The sequence below is a fragment of the Pezoporus flaviventris genome, unplaced genomic scaffold (genome assembly GCF_033815535.1).
Source record: "Pezoporus flaviventris isolate CSIRO_AGI_PZ_B2104156 unplaced genomic scaffold, CSIRO_AGI_Pfla_v1 ptg000013l, whole genome shotgun sequence".
NCBI classification, from domain to species: Eukaryota; Metazoa; Chordata; class Aves; order Psittaciformes; family Psittacidae; genus Pezoporus; species Pezoporus flaviventris.
In genome coordinates, this window is record NW_026892561.1 from 17,049,444 (window position 1) to 17,071,926 (window position 22,483).

The 22,483-nt window shown below is 49.4% G+C and overlaps 1 protein-coding gene across 1 annotated transcript in view; it reads right to left on the reverse strand.

Annotated features, from left to right (window-relative positions):
- Positions 1–21,256, reverse strand: part of PRRX1 (paired related homeobox 1) — a 40,950-nt gene extending 19,694 nt beyond the window's left edge. The window contains exon 1 of the mRNA XM_061451898.1: positions 20,942–21,256. Coding sequence (XP_061307882.1) covers positions 20,942–21,182 — 241 coding nt within the window. The 5' untranslated portion in view covers positions 21,183–21,256. The remainder of the gene's footprint in view (positions 1–20,941) is intronic.
- Between the last annotated feature and the right edge of the window lie 1,227 nt (positions 21,257–22,483).

Below are 22,483 nucleotides of genomic sequence, written 5' to 3' on the forward strand. Positions count from 1 at the left end.
ACCTGTAGCTGTGCCTGGGATTGTTCCAATGTGTTATGCCATTCTCTTTGTTTGTAACACATCTAGTAGTCCCATTATTACAGTGTTCAGACAAAAAGCAATCACTTCAAAATACACCAGGAGTGGGATGCATTCACTTTACAATTGTGCCATTCATGCTGTTAAGTTTCACAGCATAAAGAATAAATTAACAGCAAGTAATTAAAATCCTTTTAGTATATGGTAGAAGTGTACACAGCAGCTATTTCATTTCAGTTGCATGTGCAAATGCTAGCTGTTCTATTTGCAAGTATTGCAAACTGCATTTCCTAGCCACCATCAGTGCTAACCGTGAGGTCTCACAATGATGCTGGCTCTGCTTTTAACTCTTTGTGAAAAAACTCTCAGGTTTGATTCATAAATAAAATGGCACTCAACAGCTGATGGGCACCACCACATCCCTGTGCTGGTACCTCCTCAGGCTGAGGCAATGCCTAGCTTTTGAAGCTCAGGCTCAGTTGCCTCTGGGTCAGCCACAGCCACATGATGGCAGATAAACACTAAGCATCACCAGCATGGGCCACTAGATTGCCCCACTGATGCCTGTCTCCCTCCCTCCCATGCACTGATGGTGTCTCCCTCAACCTCGTCAATCTAATGAACCATCATTCTGAGGTTTGGATATTTGGGTTGATTTAGACAGAAGCAGCCATGGAATGGGCCTTCTACTCTATTGCACCAACAGCATCTCTTGATGGGACTTCTAAAATCACCATAGGAAAGAAAGCTCACCTGCTCCTGGCTGCTCACAGAAACCTTGAGGGCCTTCAGCTTCACTTAGGAAATCTCTGCCAACCTCTCTGGTTACAGGAGCAAGTGTGCAGGTGACTCTGTGTCAGAGTTAGCTTCCTCCCTCCTCCCCCCCATGCAGCTCTCCATACATCTCTCAGAAAGGGATACCAGGGCTGAACTCCATGGCTCAGGTTGAATGTTCCCTTCTGCCAGCCCCAGGTCCCAACCATGTGCTGGAAGTGCTGGCAGCGATGCTGAGCTGGGACTAGTGAGCAGTCATGTGCAGCCAGACACAAAGCTCCTGGACATGGGCCACCAGGGGCCCGCATTCCTGTGGGCATGTCCTCCAACCAGCCCCATATCTCAGCCCACTCAACCAGCTGTCCAGGCTCCCCCTTGATCAAAGAAATTGAATTCAAATGGAAAGACTGAGCCCCTACCATGGGAACCCAGTGGTCTAAATGCCAAGAACTGTACCTACAGCCTGGACAGAGCCCAGATTTTCTGACGTGTCAGCTGCAAATACCCTTCAATCTCGGGCACATGGGACATTTGGAGAGCGGTACTGAGTGGACTGAAACATCACCCATGCAGGTCCCGGAACACGTAAATTGCTACACAAAGGACCATTACCATGCAGTGTTGTATAACACAGATCAGAGCATCCAAAGAGCCCTAAACCAGCTCAGAGAGAGCTAAAGCAGAACGGTCTGGTCCTGAAATAGGCCCTCTTTTAAGCACAGCTCATTAAATGTTTGCTGGAAAAATAGAAAAGCATTTTCCATGGAGAAGAGGACATCCAAGAAAAGCCCTTTCGGACATAAATTGGCAAGAGTCTCCCAAGCATTTATCTTCGGCATAGAATGTGCTCTGTCAGGAGGGCTGTAACTAACAATACGCTGAAAAACATGCCACAGACTTCCACAGTATTTTATTTGGCGCTAAGGGGTTATTCCTCAGCAGAAAGAATTTGCAACTGGCATCAGTTAAATGAGAAATTACAACCTTCAAAAGACCTATTTAGCGTCAGCTGCAGAAAGTACGGAATTTGCCATCGGCTTCAATGACAACAGATTATGCCCCATAAAATGCTGCAAACACACTCGGCTACAATACTTGGCATGGGCTGCCAGTTCAGTGGGGGGGCTGGGGGACTCTGCACTTCCTACTCCTTCTCAGGAGGCTGCTGCCTGCTTTAGGAGTGGTGACATCTCCCCTCCCCAGCTCTCTGGGTCGTGTGCCTGCCAAGTTTAGCCACAGGATTCAGGACAGGGCAAGCTGATTTCTACAAGGGCCTTGCTGAGCTGACTGACTGGCAGCCAGCAGAGCCAGGCTTGTGCTGGCTCTAGTTGGGCTGCAGGGAACCTCCAAGCCACAGAGCAGCATCTTGGAGCAAGCTTGTTAGCCCCACAGATCATTAGTGCCTATCAGAAATAAGAGGGAAGTATCCCATTCCTCCAGGCTGGGACAGACTGAAGTCAGCAGCACGGAGACCAGCAGGTAGGTTACCCGGTTCTGCTTCCAGCATGGTGATTTGGGAGCCCTATCACCTCCTGATCCTGCACAGCTCAGCTTTGTGCTAGGACGAGTGACAGCCATGCCGCCCCTGTCCTGTGGGATCATTTCCAGCTCCCCAAGAGGAGCAGAACTCTGCCAGTGAGCTCACCAGACCCTCAAACATTTTCCCACTCCATCTTGCCGAACACCCCAGAAAAGGAAACCTGAGTCAGGAACCTTCCTGGTGTTTGCTCGGCATGAGTTCTGTGTCCATGTAACACACGTGGGAGTGCTCTGCAGAGAGCGTGTGTGTATGGGAAGGGAAAGACTGTCACCCGGCTGCCGATACCCGGCCAGCACTATCTTGAGTTAACCTGGAAAAACTGACAGAGATTCTTGATCCAGAAGCAATCTCTGCCTCAGCTCTCAGGCGGGGCTCTGGAGAGGTCAGCCTGAGCCATGTTTTCCTGCTGCAAAACCTGTTCAGTGAGCTTTAAAATGCTCCCATCCCCATGCTCTGCAAGAACTTTACTGTTTCCTTCCCCAGCCTGAGTCAGAGGCACATGGCTACGGCAGATCTACAAAGACAGAGGTTTATTGGGCAAAGACCCTTCATTTACCTTGCCCTGGCAGGATATTTAACCATTCCCTGGACTTGTGCAACAACAACAAAAACTAAAGGGGGAAAAGGAGTCTTTTCACACATTGCTGCAGCCAGCAGCAGGCAGCCTGCCCCATGTCAGCTCACTCTGCTCCAGCACTTGTAAAACCCAGATGCTTGCACGGCAACTGCAGCCTTTGAGTTAACCCCTGCTCCTGCAAGCCCAGGAATTGTTACTTGGCTTGAAATTAAGTGTGTCTGTGAGTCTTTACTGGGTTCGGGGAGAAGGGATAACTTGCCCTTGGCTTTGCCACCCAAATTTGTTCATGCACAGCACGAACAGCCAGAATGAGATGAACCTAAATGCTCACACACCTTGAGTTGGACCCTCTGAGAACTGCACAATTGCCTCTGTAGAAGACTGGCATTAAGACAGGCTCTGGACAGACTGTGCCTCCTCTCACCACACCCTCTGAAAGGTGGCTGAATCTCATCCTTCCGACTAATACACACTTGCCAGAGATGTACTCTTTCTCTTTTTTTATGCCAGGTTTTCACATGACCCCAGAATCTGGAGCTTAAAAAAGCATTAAAAGCCATGGTGCTCCAAGGAGTTCACAGCTGAGACTGGACCTTGGTCCTGCTGTACTGGCATAGCACATTCATGCGCTATGTGATGGTCCTCCCATAAAGGCTTCGGACACTCTATTTGTGAGCCAGGCAAAAGCTGGCATCTGGTAGTAATGGCCTACCATTACCCAGCTGGCTCCATTTTAAAAGCTGGTGTGACAGCTAAACCCACCTGCAGAGCCCCTTGTAGCTCAAGCCACTTGCAGTCAGGGACATTAACTGCAGGCTGAAAAGCCCAGCTAGAGGCAACCACACAGGAAAATCTCAGCCATTTCCTACTCCAGAAGTCAGAAGGCATTTTCAACAGGGCAGACCCTGGAGTCCTCTCCTAGCTTTTAAACAAGCCTTTTAAATTTACTCTCCTTACACAGACTCACACAGGGGGACCAAGCCAACATCGTCAAAAGTTTGTATTGGAATCATGTTTTATTTCCCAACATCTGAAGAACCATATATCACCTGCTGCCATGGGCTTGTTCCTGAGCAGGAATTCACTTGCCAAATTCACAGTGGACCACTCCCAGACACCACTTTTACATTGCAGATAGTTTAAGCGTCCATAATGAATAGAGATGCTTTCCTGAAGGAAAAGCAAGAGAAAGAAAAAAGTCTTCACATAAAGGAAACCCAAGTAATACTTCAATCAGATCTGTTCCTAGCGTTAGGAGGACTGCAGGAGCTGGAGATGAGAAGCTCCTTTTAAACTGGAAAACTCATCCCTGATAAAGGATGGATGAGGTACTAAAACAAATATTACATTTCGTTCTGGCTAACAGAACTCTGATCTTGCCCTATCTGAAGAAGGGAGACAAAAGTGCTCCCAGGGATTTTCATTCATGCAAGGGTGACTTCAAGTCCTCCTGCTTGCTAAGCCCAGGCTGTGGTAATACATGCAGATTTCTTGCACAAACCTCTTCTGTTGCTCAGGCGTTTGTTTTGCAGTTGCTCTGACAGTTTTATTGGATCAATCACCTGGGCACAGAGGTAATAAAATGCTAAATCCCTCACCCCTGGACACAGGCTACATCTTTCCCTAGTTACCTGCCAGCCTACAGCAAGAGCCATGTTCAGAGAGACAGGTGCTCACATCCACCCTAACCACATCTGCCTTGTAGTTCCACTACCAGCTTCACTAGCGTTGATTGAAACAGGCCAGGCTGCCCCAAACCAGTACTGAATCCCAGCAATTGGCTCTGGGATATCCTCTCCCACCTGGCAGTCCCCAGTACCTGAGCATCAGCCTTTCCAGATTTCAGGCACAGTCTATGTCCAAAAACTCCCCACGTCTCCAGTTTTCACACGGAAATGGCTCTGACTTCTCTCAACTCATTCAGGAAAATGAGCCTGGGAAATTTCAAGGCTTAAAACACAAGCACTTTAAAAAGTTACCACCGCCAGTAACTAAAGGGGTAACACCGCCTGTGTTTGCTAGAGCAGACAGTACATTTGCATGGCAGACATAGTGCTCTTGAGCTATTAGATTTCATGCTGTGGGTCTTGCCTTTAAACTGTAAAACAAAATAAGTGTGAAAGGTTAACAGAAAACCCCGATTGAAGATCTCTTCCCCTCTCCCAGCTTTCCCTTCTCCTTGCTCCCTGTGGTGGCTGAGTTCAAGGCAGGCTGTGTCTTGCTCAGAGTATGGCTTGCCACGTTGGAGCGAAGCAAGTTGCAGAAGAGCCCTGGCGCTTTGAAGCAGCCACAACAGAAGAATATCTTGTCCCCAGGGATGCATGGCATGGGGCTGGCCCAGCCACTGGGAGAGCAAAGCCAATGTGCAATGTGTGGCAGGAGAGAGGCTGCAACAGAGGAGAAGCCATGGGGCAGAGCTCGCACCAGCCTCCCACAGGAGCTGAGCACCTGGAAAGGAGAATGTGGCCACATTTGGTGCTCGGGGCATCAAAACCCTTGGAGGTGACTTCCAAAAGGGCAGCCCAACTTTACCAACTGGTTTCAACTAGCTTTCTGGAGAAATTGCTTACAACATGACATGCTCTTTGCATCTGCTCCCCCTGGCAGTTTTTGAGTTTTTGGCTAATATCGACCACAATTTGTCAATTTGAATAGGAACTACAAAGATAATTCAACTCCTACAATTTTCTTGAAAAACTGGTGGCTCAGTGAAAGTTAAAAGAATTATTAATAGTGGCAGCAAGAGATCAAGCTGCTGGGCAAGTCCAAGCTCTTACAAGATATGCAAGAACCAAGACCAGTGCATATAGAATCATAGAATAGTTAGGGTTGGAAAGGACCTTAAGATCATCTAGTTCCAACCCCCTCTGCCATAGGCAGGGACACCTCACACTAGAACTTGCCACTCAAGGCTCTGTCCAACCTGACCTTCAACACCACCAGGGATGGAGCATTCACAACCACCCTGGGAAACCCATTCCAGTGCCTCACCACCCTAACAGGAAAGAATTTCCTCCTTATATCCAATCTAAACTTCTCCTGTTTAAGTTTGAACCCGTTACCCCTTGTCCTGTCACTACAGTCCCTAATGAAGAGTCCCTCCCCAGCATCCTTGCAGGCCCCCTTCAGATACTGGAAGGCTGCTATGAGGTCTCCATGCAGCCTTCTCTTCTCCAGGCTGAACAGCCCCAATCACATTTCTCAGCCTAATCACTGCTCTGACAAGGTGAAGGGAAATCGCAGCAGACCTCCGTGCTGATTACTCCATAGACATCCCAACCCAGAGGTGCACAGCGGCAGAAGCATCATCGCCAATGGCTGTCTCCTTCACATCGCACCGCCTGCCTTCCTCTGCTAGGCCAGACCCGGAAGAGTCAAGGGCTCAGACCAGGCACGGGTTTTGGTACAGCTGTGCCAGTTTAAAAGTATTAAACCATGAGAAAGTTGAGCCCAAGGCGATGGGGAGTGCAGCACCAAGAGCACTCCTGTGCCCTGCGCATGGAGGGTGAGCAGCCCCTGCTCCTGCGGGACCCTGGCCACACCACATCGTCCGTGTTTTCCTCCTGATTTCGTCTGCCACAGGCATTTCTGTGGGCTCGGACCAGTAGATGGCACCAGAATAACAGAAAAGCCACTCCACTCTGCCCTCCGAATATCCGTTTTCTGTCGGCAGCCTCGCGCCGGCACACGGCTGGGCACTGGGAGCAATCAATGGCTTTCAGCTCTCTACTTTTAAAAGCTTTTTGGAGTTGACCTCTAACATGACTTCTTAAAATTTTAGCAAACAAATCCAGGGAAAAAAAAAACAAAACCAAAACACACACACAAAAAAAAAACACAACAAAAAAACAGAAAAGAAAAAAGTCAAAGTGCTTTCTTTCCATTTTCAGATTTATTAAAAAAATCTATTCCCCCCCTCCCCCTCCAACACAGATACTGCTTTTAAATGAAAAACAGAATCAAAGTATTTACCCAAAGCATTTGCTTTCTCCATAATTGCTTTAATTTGGAGGAGGTTCCCCCCTATAGCTGTATCTGACAGAAAATTCGTGCCTGTTGCAGTTGACCAGAATCTGCATTTCTCAGTGTAGAAAACAATCACCCAAGAAGTGTCTGGCCACATTTTTAGGCAGGAAGGTGTCATTCTCTGGCTATTGTGACTGTCAACATCGTTAAAGGAAAGGCTGGTACTTCTCCCCTGCAGGCTGAGCATCCTCTCCACTCCCTCAAAACAAGCAATAGGACCAGCTTGGGTCAGAGTAAGCATTTTACCCAGGAGGTACCTGCCTCTCTTGCACACTGGGCATGCAGGAATTTTTCTCTTTACAGAGAGGCTGCCCTAAAGCGGAATCAACAGCCAGAGTACAACCTGCAGCAAAATCCAGCCACCTCACGGCCAGTTTAGGATGACCCTATTTGCATCCATCCCTTAAAGTACCTCCTGATCACAGGCAGCAGTGGATAGCCATGTTTTCAGAAGAAGGACTTGGACAAAGATGATGGTGGTCTCCAGAGATGCTCTCTGCAGACTCTCCCAGCACCTGGCTCAGCTGTGAGGTATGACGGGGTGTACCTGAGGACTGCACAGTAATGCCAAATGCCCCAGGGCAGCAGCCGTGGCTCTGCCTGGAAGATGTTTAACATGCTCACAGAACCACCAGTATTTTTTCAGAAGCTTGAATCCTGCCTGGAGTCAGTCTGGGACAAATTCAGAGACCTTCCGACTTTTCACACCCGAGCTGAGTTTTGAACATGGCTCAGCCCAGCAAAGTTTTAAGAGGAGTTTAATTATTTTGATCTTTCCTCTCATCCCCATTATTAATCATACCGAAGGAAAGTGTAATTCCTCCAAACCAAACCATTTGCCAAATCATTTCTCGGCACATTTTTACTTAATATCCCTTCTAGGAACAAAGCACATTTGGAAACCTCTGTGCTCTATCCTTCTTGGCCAACAGCATAGCCATGAGCATGTGACTGCAAGCACTTAACGCTGGTGCTGGGAAATGCCCAGCCTGGTGGGACAAGAAAAGGCTCCTGTCCCAGCAGAGAACCAGCCATGAGGGTTTAGTGCTACAAACGCTCCCAGGGGAGCCACTCTTTGGCCATTTGTGGTTTAGTGGGCTCCTCCCTGGCTAGCGACAAGCGAATACAAAATGGAGTGCAGACTCGGGTGGTTCTCTGATCCTTGTGGCCCTTTTGCTCCCTTTCCTTGGTGCCAGCCCTGCAAAGCCATCTCTGACATTCCCTACCCATTCAGTGCCCCTGTGTCCTGTGAGAATGCTAAGCACATTTATCTCCCTCCCCACCGCTGATTAAATTTGCAGCTCTCCACATTTTCCTCATTTTACCCAGCGCCAACAGGGTTGCGATTACAAGGGACAATGTTCATATAGACTCAACCTGGCCAGAAATACCAGAAATTTCAAGCAACAGCCTGTTATTTTCAGAACTGCAGTAGATCCAGAAGAGGTCCTCAAATACGAGAGCAAGTTGGGCTATTTCCATGTCTGACATTCGCCCTTTGTAGCTCTGCAGAGGCTTTCCTATCTCTGATATTCCTAGCAGTGGGATTTTGAAGAGGGGATTGTCCTATAAATGAGTGTGGCAGCTGGTTCACATAAGGGCCTGAGTTATAATCAGAGATGAGGACATTGCTTTCCTTTTGTGTTTCTTGCTATGTTTTGGTTCAGACCTGTAAACAGACTCGCATCAAGTGGATCTGCATTCTCCATCTGGTCCTGTGATCCAGTTTCCTGGCAGGAATATTCCTGACATCAAATTGCACAGGAATGTTGCAGTGCACCCATCCATCCATCCCACAGCCAAAGCTGAGCGCTCTAGTTTGCTGGTTTCTGTGCAAGACTCAGCCATAGCATTTCACCCAGTTTCCCTGCTAGTGAGACCAATAACTCATGGCTGACAAAAGCAGCTCTTCCAAAAGAGCTTCCAGACATTCACGGATGGAGGAGCCAACACTGTCCTTCAGAGTTCTTTCTAGTGATTACATAGCATCTCACAGTTAAAAAATGCGTGTTTTCTATCCCCTTTGAATGCATGTCTGGCTTTTGCTCCCAGCCACTGGCTCTTGTTCCATGTTTCTCTGATGGATTAAAGAGGAGAAAAAAAAAAAAAAAAAAAGAAGACCCCTTCCTAAAGAGTCGTGGAAACAGGGATTTGAATCCATCATCACAAATATCTGGGATGACTCTCGGCTCTACATGGCCAGAGAAGGTCAGCGATACATCACACAAGCAAAAGCATTCCCACTCAGAGCAGAGACCAGGAAGCACAGCAGGGAGCAAAGCCTTTCCAAGGATGCCTGGGGAGCAATGCCATGGGTGTAGCAAGAAAGACAGGGAGAACAGGGAGCCTGGCAATACTGCTGGTAAGAAAATCAGGATTCAGCACCCAGCTCTGCACAGAGTGCTTCAACCCTCTGAAAACAAGGTGCCCTCTCCACTTGCTCTCTGTAAGCTCCTCCAGACACTACCTCTAACCAGAAACACACAGCATTGGAAATGTAGACATGAACCTGCCCGGACTGATGAAGGGCAGCTTTCTGGGGTGATTTTCTTGCTAATCACATTCTAGTTTGTCTTCCATCACACCAGCTACTTCCAGCCCACAATGCTCAAACTGAAAGGCACAACTGGGAAGTCTGTTAACTGATTTCGCAGGAGTGGGTCACCCCCCGTGACTGTGTCCATTCCATATATTTCCCTTCAGCTGGATGCATCCCTCTTGCCATGCAGGCACCACAGCTGAAAATAGCACAGCAACCTGCTTGGAAAGCAGGAGAAAATGGGAGGCAGCGCCACTGTGCTGGCCAGGACAGACAAAATGCAGGGTTAAGCACACAGGCATGTTCACATTAAAGTCACACAGCCACTGAAACTTGGGAAAAGGACTCCCGTCTCAAGGCAGGATAAGCCCTACGCTGTTTACTCCTTCACATTTTTGTCTCCATAAGATCTGCACTTATTGTCTTGACAGCATCCTCACATCACCTCTTCTCTGGTCTCCCTATCCTGACTAGACCTGGGAGGATTTCCCTACTACCTCACTTACATGTCCCTTGCTGCAACAGATGGACTTGGTGATCAGTTTATACCCACCTCTTCTTGAGCTTAAGCACCAATTCTTTCCTCCTAAACTGGATGCTGGAACTCTGCTTACCACTTTCCTTCTCCGGAGATTTTTTACCCAGTTTGCAACTTCCTTGACATGCAGCTTGCCCAAACAGAGCACACCTGGAGCTCCCTCTATGCTGAGCGCAAGAGGATGTTCCACAAATGAGGCAGAACTACAGAAGATACTGGGGGTGAAAAACATCTGCCTCCCTTCAAAAAGATGCAGTGTTTTACACTGACCAGGAGAGTTGGTTCAAGGCAAGGTAAGCAGATTTGCAAAGGGCACAGAGCCACAGTGCTCCAGCATTGGCTCCCTATCCTGAATTCATTCTCCTTTATAGACAGCAGGTTGATGCCAGTGACAATCACGACACCCTCCTTTACACGGCAACATGCAGAAACACACTGGGCTGTGATGTTGGGGAGATCTGCTCTGTAAGCTCATCAGATGAGTGAGACCAGCCACGCTCCCCAACAAGCCCAATTTCCCCACTGGGAATCACTGGTGGAGAAGAGATGGATCCATCCTATGGGGAGCCCGTGATCGGACCTCGCAGAGCACATCCCATAGGGGATGAGCTCTCCTGCAGCTGGAGGGCTTGGCTGGGGGTGGGGCATTCAGAAAAAGGGTTAGCACCAAAATAGGCCATTAGTGAGCAATGTGGAGTTCTCTATTCTTCTCTGGGCCCCCCATTTTCCTAACAGGAATGCCTCAGAACTTACAGTTCTCTTCCAAAGACCAGTCTTTCTTTGTTTGATCGTTTTCTTTAAACGATCGGGTAACTTGTGAATATATTTTCTGATGATTCCCACATCCTCCCAGCTGGAGAACAGTTCATGAACAGACTCCAAACTCTGTAAATGAGCTTGTTAGTCATAAGTCTTCAAACAGGCTTGATAAACAACTTTCAGCCTGCAGGATATTCATCAACCATTCTGTCTGCCTGGTCTCCTGACACTAATTTAGTGATCCCTCCTAAATCACAGGTGATTGTTTCTTTTCACTGATTAGCTGATTTTTTTATTTATTTATTTTGTTTTTAGGAGAAACAATGAAAACCAAATCCCAAACAAGCAGTGGTCACAAGCACTTATTCCTGAGCCGTTCCCCTAGTTTCCATGAGATGGATCAGCAGCTGTCCAAATGAAACAAACTGCAAGTAAAGATCTTTCTGGCCAACTTTCAAGACCAGGCCAGCAGAGAAAAAGAGCATGACCATCCCAACCAGGCACTGGGAATTTCACTACCTGCCACCAAACGCTCCAGGGACCTTACAGCTGACCAGCACATGCAGCTCTTTGAGTTCTTTGGGTTTGTGGAGAGCCCAAGCACCACAAGATGTTCAGGAGATCCGAGTCCACATGCAAAAATCTGCCACGAAAGATGTTTCACCCCATGGATGGGTTCATGCAACAAACACAACTTGCCCCAAGGGCATGGGGTGCACTCAGGTGTACCTGAGCAGAAGGTGGGTTCCCTGCAGGAACAAACTTGCTAGAAGTTGCTCCAGTTCACGGAAGTGGATCTCCTCAATGGCAATCAGTTAATTAACACAGAAGGTGGTCAATTCCAGAGAATGCAGATGAAATTGCAGTTTGCTGGGGGCAAATCAGAGGGAGAAGAACCTTCACAAATCTCCGTTGAAGCCAACCTCTTATATAACACATCCAGCTGATTTCAGAGCCCTTACTTAGGGGCCAAGACTGTACCCAGTTATATGGGTAGTAAAACTGAGGTACACCAAGGTGAAGTTGATCAAGTTATGGCAGCAAATACACAGAAAAAAAAGACCTCAGGACCCTGCGGCCAAGGCACAAAGGTATTTTGAAGCAATGAAAGACAGTCTGGGTTTATCCTGCTGATCCGTATCAGCTGATGTTTGGAAGGGGAAAAAATCCCAAACTCTACTGTTTCAATATGGACTTGGGTGCAAGCCTTTTCTGGGTAGGCTCCAGCAAACACTATACCCTACCAACCCTGCCCTGCTGTACCCCCAAGCTGAGTGATCCTATACTGCCTGGGGAACACATGGAGCACACAAACACCCTCCCCACCAGGCTGCCTTGTGTGTGCATAAAATGCAGACCTGTGTTTCCATTACCACCTTAGCTCTCCGTCCCCTATTCACAGAGAAGTATAGACTGCCATTAGCATTCAGAGTGAAGGCATTGGGATGCAAAGCTCAGCTCTGGACTGGTCTTGAAAGCTCTTCTTTCTGTCACTGCAAAGTCACCAATACATTTGATCTGACAACCTCAAGCACTCAAGACTGGACAGGCTACCCTACTGGCTCATGTCTAGGACAGGTTTCCCAGTGCCAAATGGAAGCAAACATGCTCAGAAAAGACAGACTTGTCACCAGCTTTCTCCAGCACTGTCAGCATGGGAGTCATCCATCCCAAGCAGCAAATCAGTGCTGGTCTCACAAACCTCTGCTCTGTACCTTTCCTGTGGGGGAAAATACAATGCTGTGCAGGACGCAGAAGGATAACAGGTATCAAGTGCTACTGGCATTTCAAGCCACAGGCTGGGGAAGAGCACTTGCAAAGCTTTACAGGAAACCAGCCCAGACTTCACGGGGACACGAGCTGCCTGCAGAGCCACTGGCTAGGGCAGCCCTTTCTGCAGCACCAGGCCCAGAGCATTAACACTCCGTTTTCACTGTTAGGGCTCAGGCACTTTTCCCTATTAAAGCCCAATCTATCCCTGCAAAGCCCCAGCTCTGCTGAACTGACACACAGAAATGATGGCTCTTTGGAAGCTGTAAGCAGGATTTTTTCTTCTCTTTTTTCTTTTTTCTCTTCTCTCCAAATATGTGTTGTATTAGTGATGATTCCAAAAAAGAGGGTGATTTCCAGAAGCACTGAGCAGCTTTGCCGGCACACCGGCTGCAGCTTAGCCCTCCACTCATTCAGCAGCCACAAACACAACAAAACTGAGATCGAACAGCAGACTACTAAAGGCCCTCATGGGTTCAAAACTTACCTAACCTTGACTGGTCCAGCACTTCCACTGACTACAAGAGATGACTGGAAGCTACATGGATGCTGCCTTCTGCAGTCATCTAACCTGCTCCATCACCTCCAGCATCCCACTTTGTTCCAAGTGCCCCTGGGACTGCTGGAAAATTGATGCAATTTTCCTTCCCCAAGCCTGCCTGCTCAGCAGCTGCAGTTGGCAATTTTGTCTTACCCCACATGCGCAGGGCCGTGGATAACTTTGGTTTACTTTGGTCAAGGAGGCCATAGGAGAAGTTCATTCACTGGTGGGCTCAGAGCAGGAAGCAATGTCCCCAGGCTCCTGATGAATTCTAGCTCTCGGTGCAAAAGCAGTTTTGCTGCCTGAGCAGCTCATCAAGATGTGGAGAGGGTCCTAGCCAGACACTGAGCGGCTCTTTGGACTTTTGCCCTGCCCAGCAGTCCCGCTGACTGGCTGGAGTTTCTCCTGTAGGAAAATTTCTCTAGCCAGAGATGGGGGAAAAAATAGGTGAAATATGAACTGGATGCTGCAATAGGATGTAGTGACTTGTTAACAGCATAGCTGGCTCCCCTCACCTCTTTTCTAACCTTCCCTTCCAGGAATACAAGGCACCAAGATGTCCTGGGTTGCCACCTCAAGGTAAATGTTCACTCCATATGGGCATGATAAATCCAGACTGTCTGGGAAGCTGCTTTAAACACTGGCATAACCTTTTCTCGGCGTCTGGAGGTGAGAGAGGAGCCCAGAAAGCTGTGTAAGCTGAAATAGACGCTCACTGGCTTGCTCATCAGGCCTCTCCTCTTAGCTTTGGCTGCCGCAGACTCCATCTTGCAGATGCCAGGCTTTCCATTGTAGGAGGTGGCCCTCAGTCCTCAGCTTCGGCAGCACTGCTACCTTCCCTTCCCAGCCACCATCCTCCAGATGTTCTTGTTTGAAAGAAACTTCTCCCAAATTACACTACCGTAGTCCCAGCAGACACACAGTGCACTTCTGCTGAGCTCCCATCCCCACTTCACAGCATCTTCCACGGCTACACAGCAGACTAGCTGGGTCCAGCAGAAAGCATGCAGGAAAGGAAATAGCAGGTTAGGTACATACCACATGTTTACAGATCAATGCAGGAATTATAAATGTGAGCAGAGCCAGCAAATCTGGGAGTAAGAACTGCAGGACTGTCCTGGAGGACCCTTGGACCACTGGCTGTAAGAGTGCTGTAGTCACAGCACAGGGTGACAAAGGACAAGTTACTACAGACCTGTGCTGTTGGGCTGGTGGCAACTTGCTTCTATGCACACATGAGCTTCCACTAACAGTCTACAACACAGTGGCTAGTAAGAAGTTGAACGTGTGCTGCATCTCCCCCTCAGGAGGAGGCACTGCTGGCATCCTTCTCCACACCCCATCAGACTGCCATAAGACCTGCTAGGATTTTGCCACCCCTTTGAGATGTCTGTTCTCCCACCAGAGCAGCCAGTAGGTTCAGAAGATATTTTCCATGTGACCATACAACAGGTTTTGCTTGGAGGAATCAGCTAAAACCCTATGTTCTGTGCTCCACCACGGAGCACAAGTTTAAACCTTTCTGTGCTCTGTGCTTAATGCCACAAGGACAGTTCAAACAGAAGATTCAATCACAGCCTTGGTCAACTGTTCCTCCAGCTAGGCTGTGATGATTCTCACTTCACATCTCCATAATCTGCCCCGAAATCCAAGCCTCCTTTAGGAAAAGCGAGCAGGGTGGGGAACCAGAAATGCAGTGATTCATTCTCCCCAGAAACAGAGGCCCAAGTCTGGAATATTGTGACACTCGGTAAATATTCGTGATGTACTTCATTATGCAATGGAGACTCAGCAGGAACACAGCTCCCTCAGGGCTATTTAATATGGGTTTCAAAAACAATTAAATATATCATAAACAACTTGCAACCAGGAATAAACACCTATAATCTCATCAAGCCATTCTGGCGATGTCCAAAACCATGGGACCAAACTCAGTTACCAGGGGAAAAAAAAGAATATATCCTTGAAGGAACCATGGTTCTGGAATTCTGTGTCTGCACTGTCAAACACTCAATTCTCCCAGCCCCTCCTGCTTGTACTCTGTCCATGCTCTTGCTCTTTCTTTGCAGGCTTTCTAACATCATACACACTGATGTGAGTTGCACCTTTGCTGAAAGGCAAAAGGGTCGTGGCCCTGAATGCAGACAGCAAAACTGTTTCATGCCTTCGCAGAAATATTCCACCAGCCAGGAAAAAAAAGTTTTTTTCATGACTCAAGGCTGCTGGTCAAGTCGTTAAAGGCTAACACTCATCTATTAGCATACATATAAGCAGCCCATTGAATCACATGCAATGACTCCTGTGAGTAAGGATTGCACAAATTAACCCCGAGATAATATTTTCCCATGCGATCACTGCTTTATACATCATCAAAAAGATGGAAAATAGACTGACTGGTAGTGGAAACTCAGTGCAAATGACAGAAAGCTGATGTTCATTAGAAGTGTTCTAGCAGTTTAGACCAAGCGTTTAAGTTTTATGAGATATTTCAAAATCTAATTTTCATGGAAATGTTTTCATTACATTGGGGAGGGAGAGAAGTAAAAACTTACAGCAAAATCTTTTTCAAATTAAAAAGTTGGAAGCTTTGTGCCGATGGATTGAAAACAAAAATACCATCAGCAAATTATGAGACCATGAGAACCAGGAAGCAAAACTGATTATGATCAAAAAAAAAGTGAAATTCACAAACAAATAAAAGTCCAGTTTTGCACATCAAAAAGAGAGCAGCATGGCCAGAACCTGAAAACTGAATCAGCTCTCCTCCAGATTCACATGGCTCTTTTTTCTCTATTACTAATGGTACATTTTCCATTTTTGTTTGCTTTCTGGTGCCTTTATTTTTACCTTTTTTAAGACACCATGTTTGTGGCAGTCACATTTCCATCTTTTGTCTGCATCCAGAAGCTCTAGAAATTTACGTGAAAAACACAAAATGTTTCTCCGCTTCAAATTGTGGGATTCAGGGATGTAAGAAAAATACCCAACATTGTGAGATACTTGCCAAAATAACCATGCACCAGCCAGCCTGAGTGAAATTAAATAGATACGTCCAAGGAACATAAATGAAAAGAAGTTACTCAAACTTCTAACAACTGCTCTGTGTTAGTTATCTGTCTGTTATTCAACCTTTACTCAAGCAAACACCGCTCACTCTTCCTGCAGGAAGCCTCTAGGATACGCGCGGTACAAGTGGCGCACATAAAGATTACTCCTGTAAGAAAAAGTAAGACGTATTTTGCATAAACAGCAAGTGCCTTAAAAATAATATTGACCTGCTCCTCAATTTTCCCACATCAGTTGCTGGAAGAAGAGAATTGGTTCTGGAAAGTCTTTCTAGGCAGCACCTTGTAAGGTTGCTCATCACTGGCGGTTTTCCTCGCTCACCCATGTGTAACCTGTGGACATCAAGCAGCCAGGTGCTCCCTGCAGACCCTCCCCTGGACCATCAGCTCTGCAGGACAAGATAGGAAGAAAATAGCTGCTAGATTTAATCAATTTAGCCTGCATTTCTTCCTTTCCTTTCTATTCTTCGTACACCTCCAATCTACAGTCTCAGCATTTTCTGGGAAGCAAGTGCTGTGTTTTAGTAACAAAAGAGCCACCTAGTACTTCAAGATAAACCAGAGGTTTGCAAAGAAAACCCCGTAGTTGTCCCTAATGTTTCTTCTCTGGTTCATGCTCCATGCAACGCCAAATCGCTTTTCACATTTCAAACTAGTGGCAGAGCTTTTCCACCTCTTTTTAACAAGGCATATATTTTTTTTTTTGTGACTATGGGAAGGCACAACACCACAGACAACCTTGGGATCAGAATGGGGAAAAAAAAAAAAGAAAAAAGAGAAACAATTCAATATTTACAAGCTCCTGTAACAACCTCACTTGTTCTCATTAAAAGAGGCAATTAAAGCATAAAGAACAGCCAGTAATGACAGTCAGAGGGTATAAGCCTAGGAAGCAATGGAGCAATCTCTGCCCCAGCTCATCCTTCCAACCTCTGTGTTCGTGGCTTCCTGAGCTGGACACTGCCTCCATCCACTGTTGCAGTGAAGAGTCATCCTCAGTCCTCCCTGAATTTATCTTGTCCTTTCTTGAAATAATTTCTATTTACGATATCTGAAAAATCCAGCAGCAACCAGATTTATTACCAAAAAATGTGCCTGCTGAAAAAACCCTCCCTTGTCTTCCCACTGCCTGAGAAGAGGGGGTAGAAGCCAGCACGGTTGCTCTGCTTGACACAGCCTAAGCAAAGAAACCCACCTCCTCCTGGCTGCTCCTGCAGGGTTGCTGCTTCCTCGGGAAGAAGCAGCAGCATTGCAGGGTAATGATGACCACTGAGATTGAAGAAGTCGCAGGGGGCCACAGGCAGCCTGTGCCCCAAGTTTAACTGTGAAACAGCCCTGACAGACTGGTGTAATCTGCCATCCTGGAAGAGAAGCACAGCCCCAAACTGCCATTGTTTTTATACCGAAGAGAAATTAAAGGACAGTAATAACTCCAATATGCAGAACTTGTGCAAGTACTGGACCAAAGCAGGGTGTATTCATTCCTCACAAAAGAAATATGAGCATAACAATTTTTCTTTTGCTGCTCATGCTTTCTCCATACCATTTAATGAGCCATCATCAATAAGACTCAAACTAACCAACCAAAAAAAGGAGAGGTCAAAAATTTTACCTTAAAAAAAAGAAAACCAAAAGAAAACCCAACCCAACCTAGTAGCTTACTAGCTCTGGATTTGGAGAATTAACCCCGTTCAGAGCCATGGGCTCTGGGAACCCACAGGCTATCAACAGGTTTCTGCCACCCCCAAAGGGCATGGGAGCAACAGGAGCTGAAAGCCATTGCTGGGAAGTTCAGGGGGTCTCTTCTACTGAGCTGTGATCCACATTTTCGTCTGAGCTTCGTGGAAAGTTAGTGAAAGTCCTGTTACCAACACAAGAGTTGGTTGTATCTTAACAGGTGATTTTGCAACAAAGACAAACTCGGACTGCAAAGTTTCCTTGGCTAAAGGGCAAAGGCAGGGAGGCTGTGAATTGTGTCAGCTTTTAGGGTATGGTTTTCAGAGCTACAAGTTGAGCTAAAGTCAGTGAGTGACAGCTTTGCAGCACCACTGAAAAAGGAACTCCTTAACACACCGATAGTTCTCCCTGTAAATATTATAGCCACAGCTGTTTTTTTCTTTTTAAAAAGAGCCATGCTTTCTCCTGAACCTCTTTCAAATGAGCAGTGAAATAGTTCCTTCAATATCAAACGTCAAAACAAAACCTTTTGTAATTTCTGCACCAAACTTCTGCCAATTTTGGATTACAAAAATAACACCAATAATTTGGCTTTTCAGTTCAGCTGGGGACAGAAACCAAGGACAAACTGACTGACTTTCCTCCAGGTTGGAAGAACATTTTCAGTGTTCTTGAGACATTCCCCAATTTCTCCAAACAGCTTTTACCTTCTCTCCATTAGTAACATGGAGCATAACCAATCCCTGTGTTAGCTTTTCCACTGAACCAGCTCTCATTTTTCACCGAGAAAACCTCGCACCTCTGTTGCACTGCCTAGCTCCAGCACAGTCCTTTTTCTGCACAGAGCTCAAAACACTTCACAAAACACATACAATAGGTGGGGAAACTGAGGCACGGAGACTCATGGGATCTGATGAACCCATCAGCGAAAGAGACAGAAAGCCCAAATGCCAGCTTCGCCCAATAAATCAAGGAAAAAATATCCCTGGTGGTTTTTTTTTTTCGTTGGTGGTGTTTGTTGTTTGGGGTTTGGTGGGGTTTTGTTTGTTTGCTTTGATTACTTCAGAATACTTTTAAAACCTTCTAATTCACCATAATGGCACTAAAACTTTTACAGCATTTAGAGACCTTCTAATTTATTTGGAACTGTAGTTTAGTTCCTGCTTTGCAATGCCGGCTGGGAAACACGCCCTTGGATGGGGATTTTGGGTTCTTTTCATGCTCTAAAAGCAGGGTGGGTATTGAGGAAACACGGCCCCTCTTTTCCCGGCTTACCTAGGTAGCTCTGGAGAGCTCAGCAGTTGGTAAAGGGCAACAACAGAAGTAAATCAGATCCGAATATAATATGATAAACAAAATCGAGGGGAAAAATAGAAGGGAAGAAGAGTTGTCCACGTATCTTGGGGACTCTCCGTCGGCAGTACTGCAGCATAGGGAGCTCAATTGAGGGGAGCAGCTACCACCGCCTTCCCCTCTAAAATAACACCTTTAGAGCCAGATATTGCATTTTTCAGGGTCCTGGGAAGAGAAACTTTTTGAAGCCATCTCCCAGCGGCCGGTCCGGCTCTCGGGAGGGAAAGGAGCCGCTCCGCAGCCGCGCACCGCTCGCTCCCTTGCCGACCGCGCTCCCTCAATAAACCCGGCTCTGGATGCTGCTTACCCGCCGGAGGAAATATCTTGTCGGGGTCAAGCTCGGGGATCCCACGGGCTCAAGGAGAGGCCCCTTCCCCAGCTCGGCTTCCTTCGGAATACCGAGAAAGCCACGTCGGATCGGCGGGGAAAAGAGGGTGGGAGGTGACCCCCGGCGGAAAAAAAAAAACCAACCCAACGCAACCCAAACTAAAAGCGAACGAACGAAAATCGCAATTGCAGTTTTCGTTCGGTTTTGGTTTTTTTGGTGCTGGTTGGGTTTTTTTTTCCGCCTTTCGGCGGCGGCCGCAGAGCAGCCCCCCGGTCCGGGATGGGGGGGCTCCCTCAGAAGCTAGCCAATGTCAGCAGCTGCGGCCCCTGCACACCACAAGGGATGCACGGCGGGGCCGGCCCCGATCAGCCCTTACCCACAGCAAAAATCGCGGCCAGTCCTTGCGGCCGGGGAGATATATACATGTTGGGTTTTTTTTTAAACGAAAAGCAGAGGAGGGTGAGGGGGGATTTTCTGGCCCTGCACACTCACCTCACCCTGCTCGGCCGCTGTTCGCCCTTTCTGACAGCGCTGAAAATAACGAGAGGGACTTGGAAAAAGCCGCGCAGATGGCGCCCATCCCAGCTGCCCTCCAGCCGCGGGGCTGTTGTTCTACGGCTGCTCGCGTTCCCAAGCGAGGACAAGTTACGAGGGACAGGTCAGAAGCAGGTCCGCGCCCTGATGTGCCCTTCCCGTCGGGCCTGGATCAGGCCCGCACCGGGAGAACCGGGGCTCGGGGTGGAGGGAATCGGCGGCTCCACACCGCAGCCGCACACGCACCCTCGGGGTGTTTGCGAGCCGCGATGCTCCGGGCAGGTCGTTGGACAATCGACCGGTTCCCATCCAGACCCCAAAGCAGTTTCCCGATGTCCCGCAAACTACGGTGCCGGTCCCAGGTCCGACGGTCCGGAGGGTCGGGCGAATGGATAGATAGAGGACAGCTCAGACGCCTGACGCTGCTTGCCCCGTCCAGGCAAGTCCTGCTCTCAGCCCGCCCGCCCCGGCAGGAGGTGGGAGAGAGGCTTAGCCCGCGGGCTTGATCCTGGTAGCCCGGCTCCTAGGGCTGTTCTCCTCTCGGTCCCCCGCAGGGTGACGGAGCAGTGCGTTACGGGACCCGACGAGAGCGGCACGGCGGCGGCGAAGAGCAGCTCGTCGCTCCCCCTTTCTCGGGACGCGGCCGGGGAAAACAACCGTTTTCGCACGCCGCCGGGTGCCGGGAGAACGCGGGCTCCCCGCAACGGCACGGCGGGAAAGACCGACTCGGGAAGCGCGGTGAGCCAGCCCCGGGACCGTCCGGCGGCTCCGCCGGCCGCTCCACCTCGGGAGCCCCCTCCGGGGCAGCCCCGGGCGCCGCCGCGGCTTCCCTGGGAGCTTCGCTCCGGACCAGGAGCGGCCGCCCCTGAAAGGGATGGAAGGAAGGGTGTCCTTGCACTTACTGTCCTGTTGCGGGGTGTCACTGCCGCTGGTCAGCCCGGGGGACTCCAACAAGCTCCGGCCAGGCTCTCCGCCGCCCTCGTCCGCCTGGGCTGCCACCATGTCGCCCGCCTCCTCTAGGTCCAGCAGGTGACTCACGGAGAAGTTCTTTTTGGCTTGTAAATTGTCCAGGCCGGCGGGGCCGTCGAGGCGGGCGGGCAGCAGGGCCTGCCTCTCCATGGCGTGGGCATAGCTGGACGCCATGGTGCCGAGCGGGGCTTTTCTGCCCTCGCCCCCCGCCCCCCGGGCGCCCACTAGCCCCGCTCCCCCCCCCCCCCCCCCCCCCCAGCCGCGGGCCTTTCGAAGGGGTGATGCGCAAGGACCGAACGGGGCGGCAACGGAACGGGACCCTACAGCGGCAGGAAGGGAAGCCCGAAGGGGAGCGGGCAGCGCTGGGCTTAAAACATGCCGGAGGGGAAAGGCGGCAGCCGGCACGGGGAGCTGCCGCCGGCCGAGAGGCGCAGGGTGGCTGTGGGGCTGCTGCGCCCCGTCCCTCCGCCTCCGCTGCCGGCGGCTCCCTCCCTCCGCCCCTGCGCTGCCCTCCCCTCCCCACCGCACTTCAAACGGCGGGGGCGGCTCCGCGGCGCTCCGGCCGCGCCGGGCACCCGGGGGAGGGCGGCCCGCGGGGCCCCGCCGGGACGTGGCACCAGCGCGGCCTCTCCCCCGGGCCGGGTGCGAGCAGCGCCGGCCCCGTCGCGCTCATTTGCTTCTCATAGGGGTGGCTAGGGGAGCCCCCTGGCAGGGAGGTGCAAAGGGGGTGTGGGGTCCCCCAACTGTCAGCTGGAGCTGCACCTGGAGAGGAGCGCGGGTGCAGCCCTGGGGAGGGCTCGTGGGGCCGAGGAATAGAGCGAAGGGAGAGAAATAGTTAAAATGAGAAACGCATATGAAAAGGTAACAGAAGAGATAGCGTGAATGGAAGAGAGGAAAGGAAAAATAGCAAAAGAGGAAGAAAAAGCACAACAGAGAACTAAAAGACTGGCCAAAAGGAGAGCAAAAGAGCCGAAGTGGGGGATAACAAAAGGAGAAACAGCAAATTAAAAAAGGAGGAGGACACAACTCGGAGCTCCTGAGGCCAACAAGCAAAGAGGTCCCAGCAGTTCGGCCTAGCCCGGCTGGTCCCCTGGCCAAGGGCAGGTAGAGGTGCAGGGAGGTACCCCGACCCCTCTGCAGAAGGGCCCGAGGGCAGCAGGGCTGGCAGCCAAGGCAGGGTCCGGCAGGCCAGGAAAGGCCTCAGCTTCCCGGTGGCTGGAGCCTGGGCTCTAAGCTGCCACAGCCAGCCCAGAATTTCCATCCCCCCTGATCTGGGGAAAGAACATTTGATGCCATCAAAGGGCTCCAGATTGAAAACAGATGTGCTTCCCTGAGCCTCTCCATGCATTTAATTAAGGCACAGGCATGGAGGAGACATTTTCATCATTAGTTTGCTTTCAGCCTCTCCCCCCGCCCCAAATACTCCGGGTCCCAGTTTACCATTTGCAGTCTCTAAAACCCAAGCGAGCATAGTA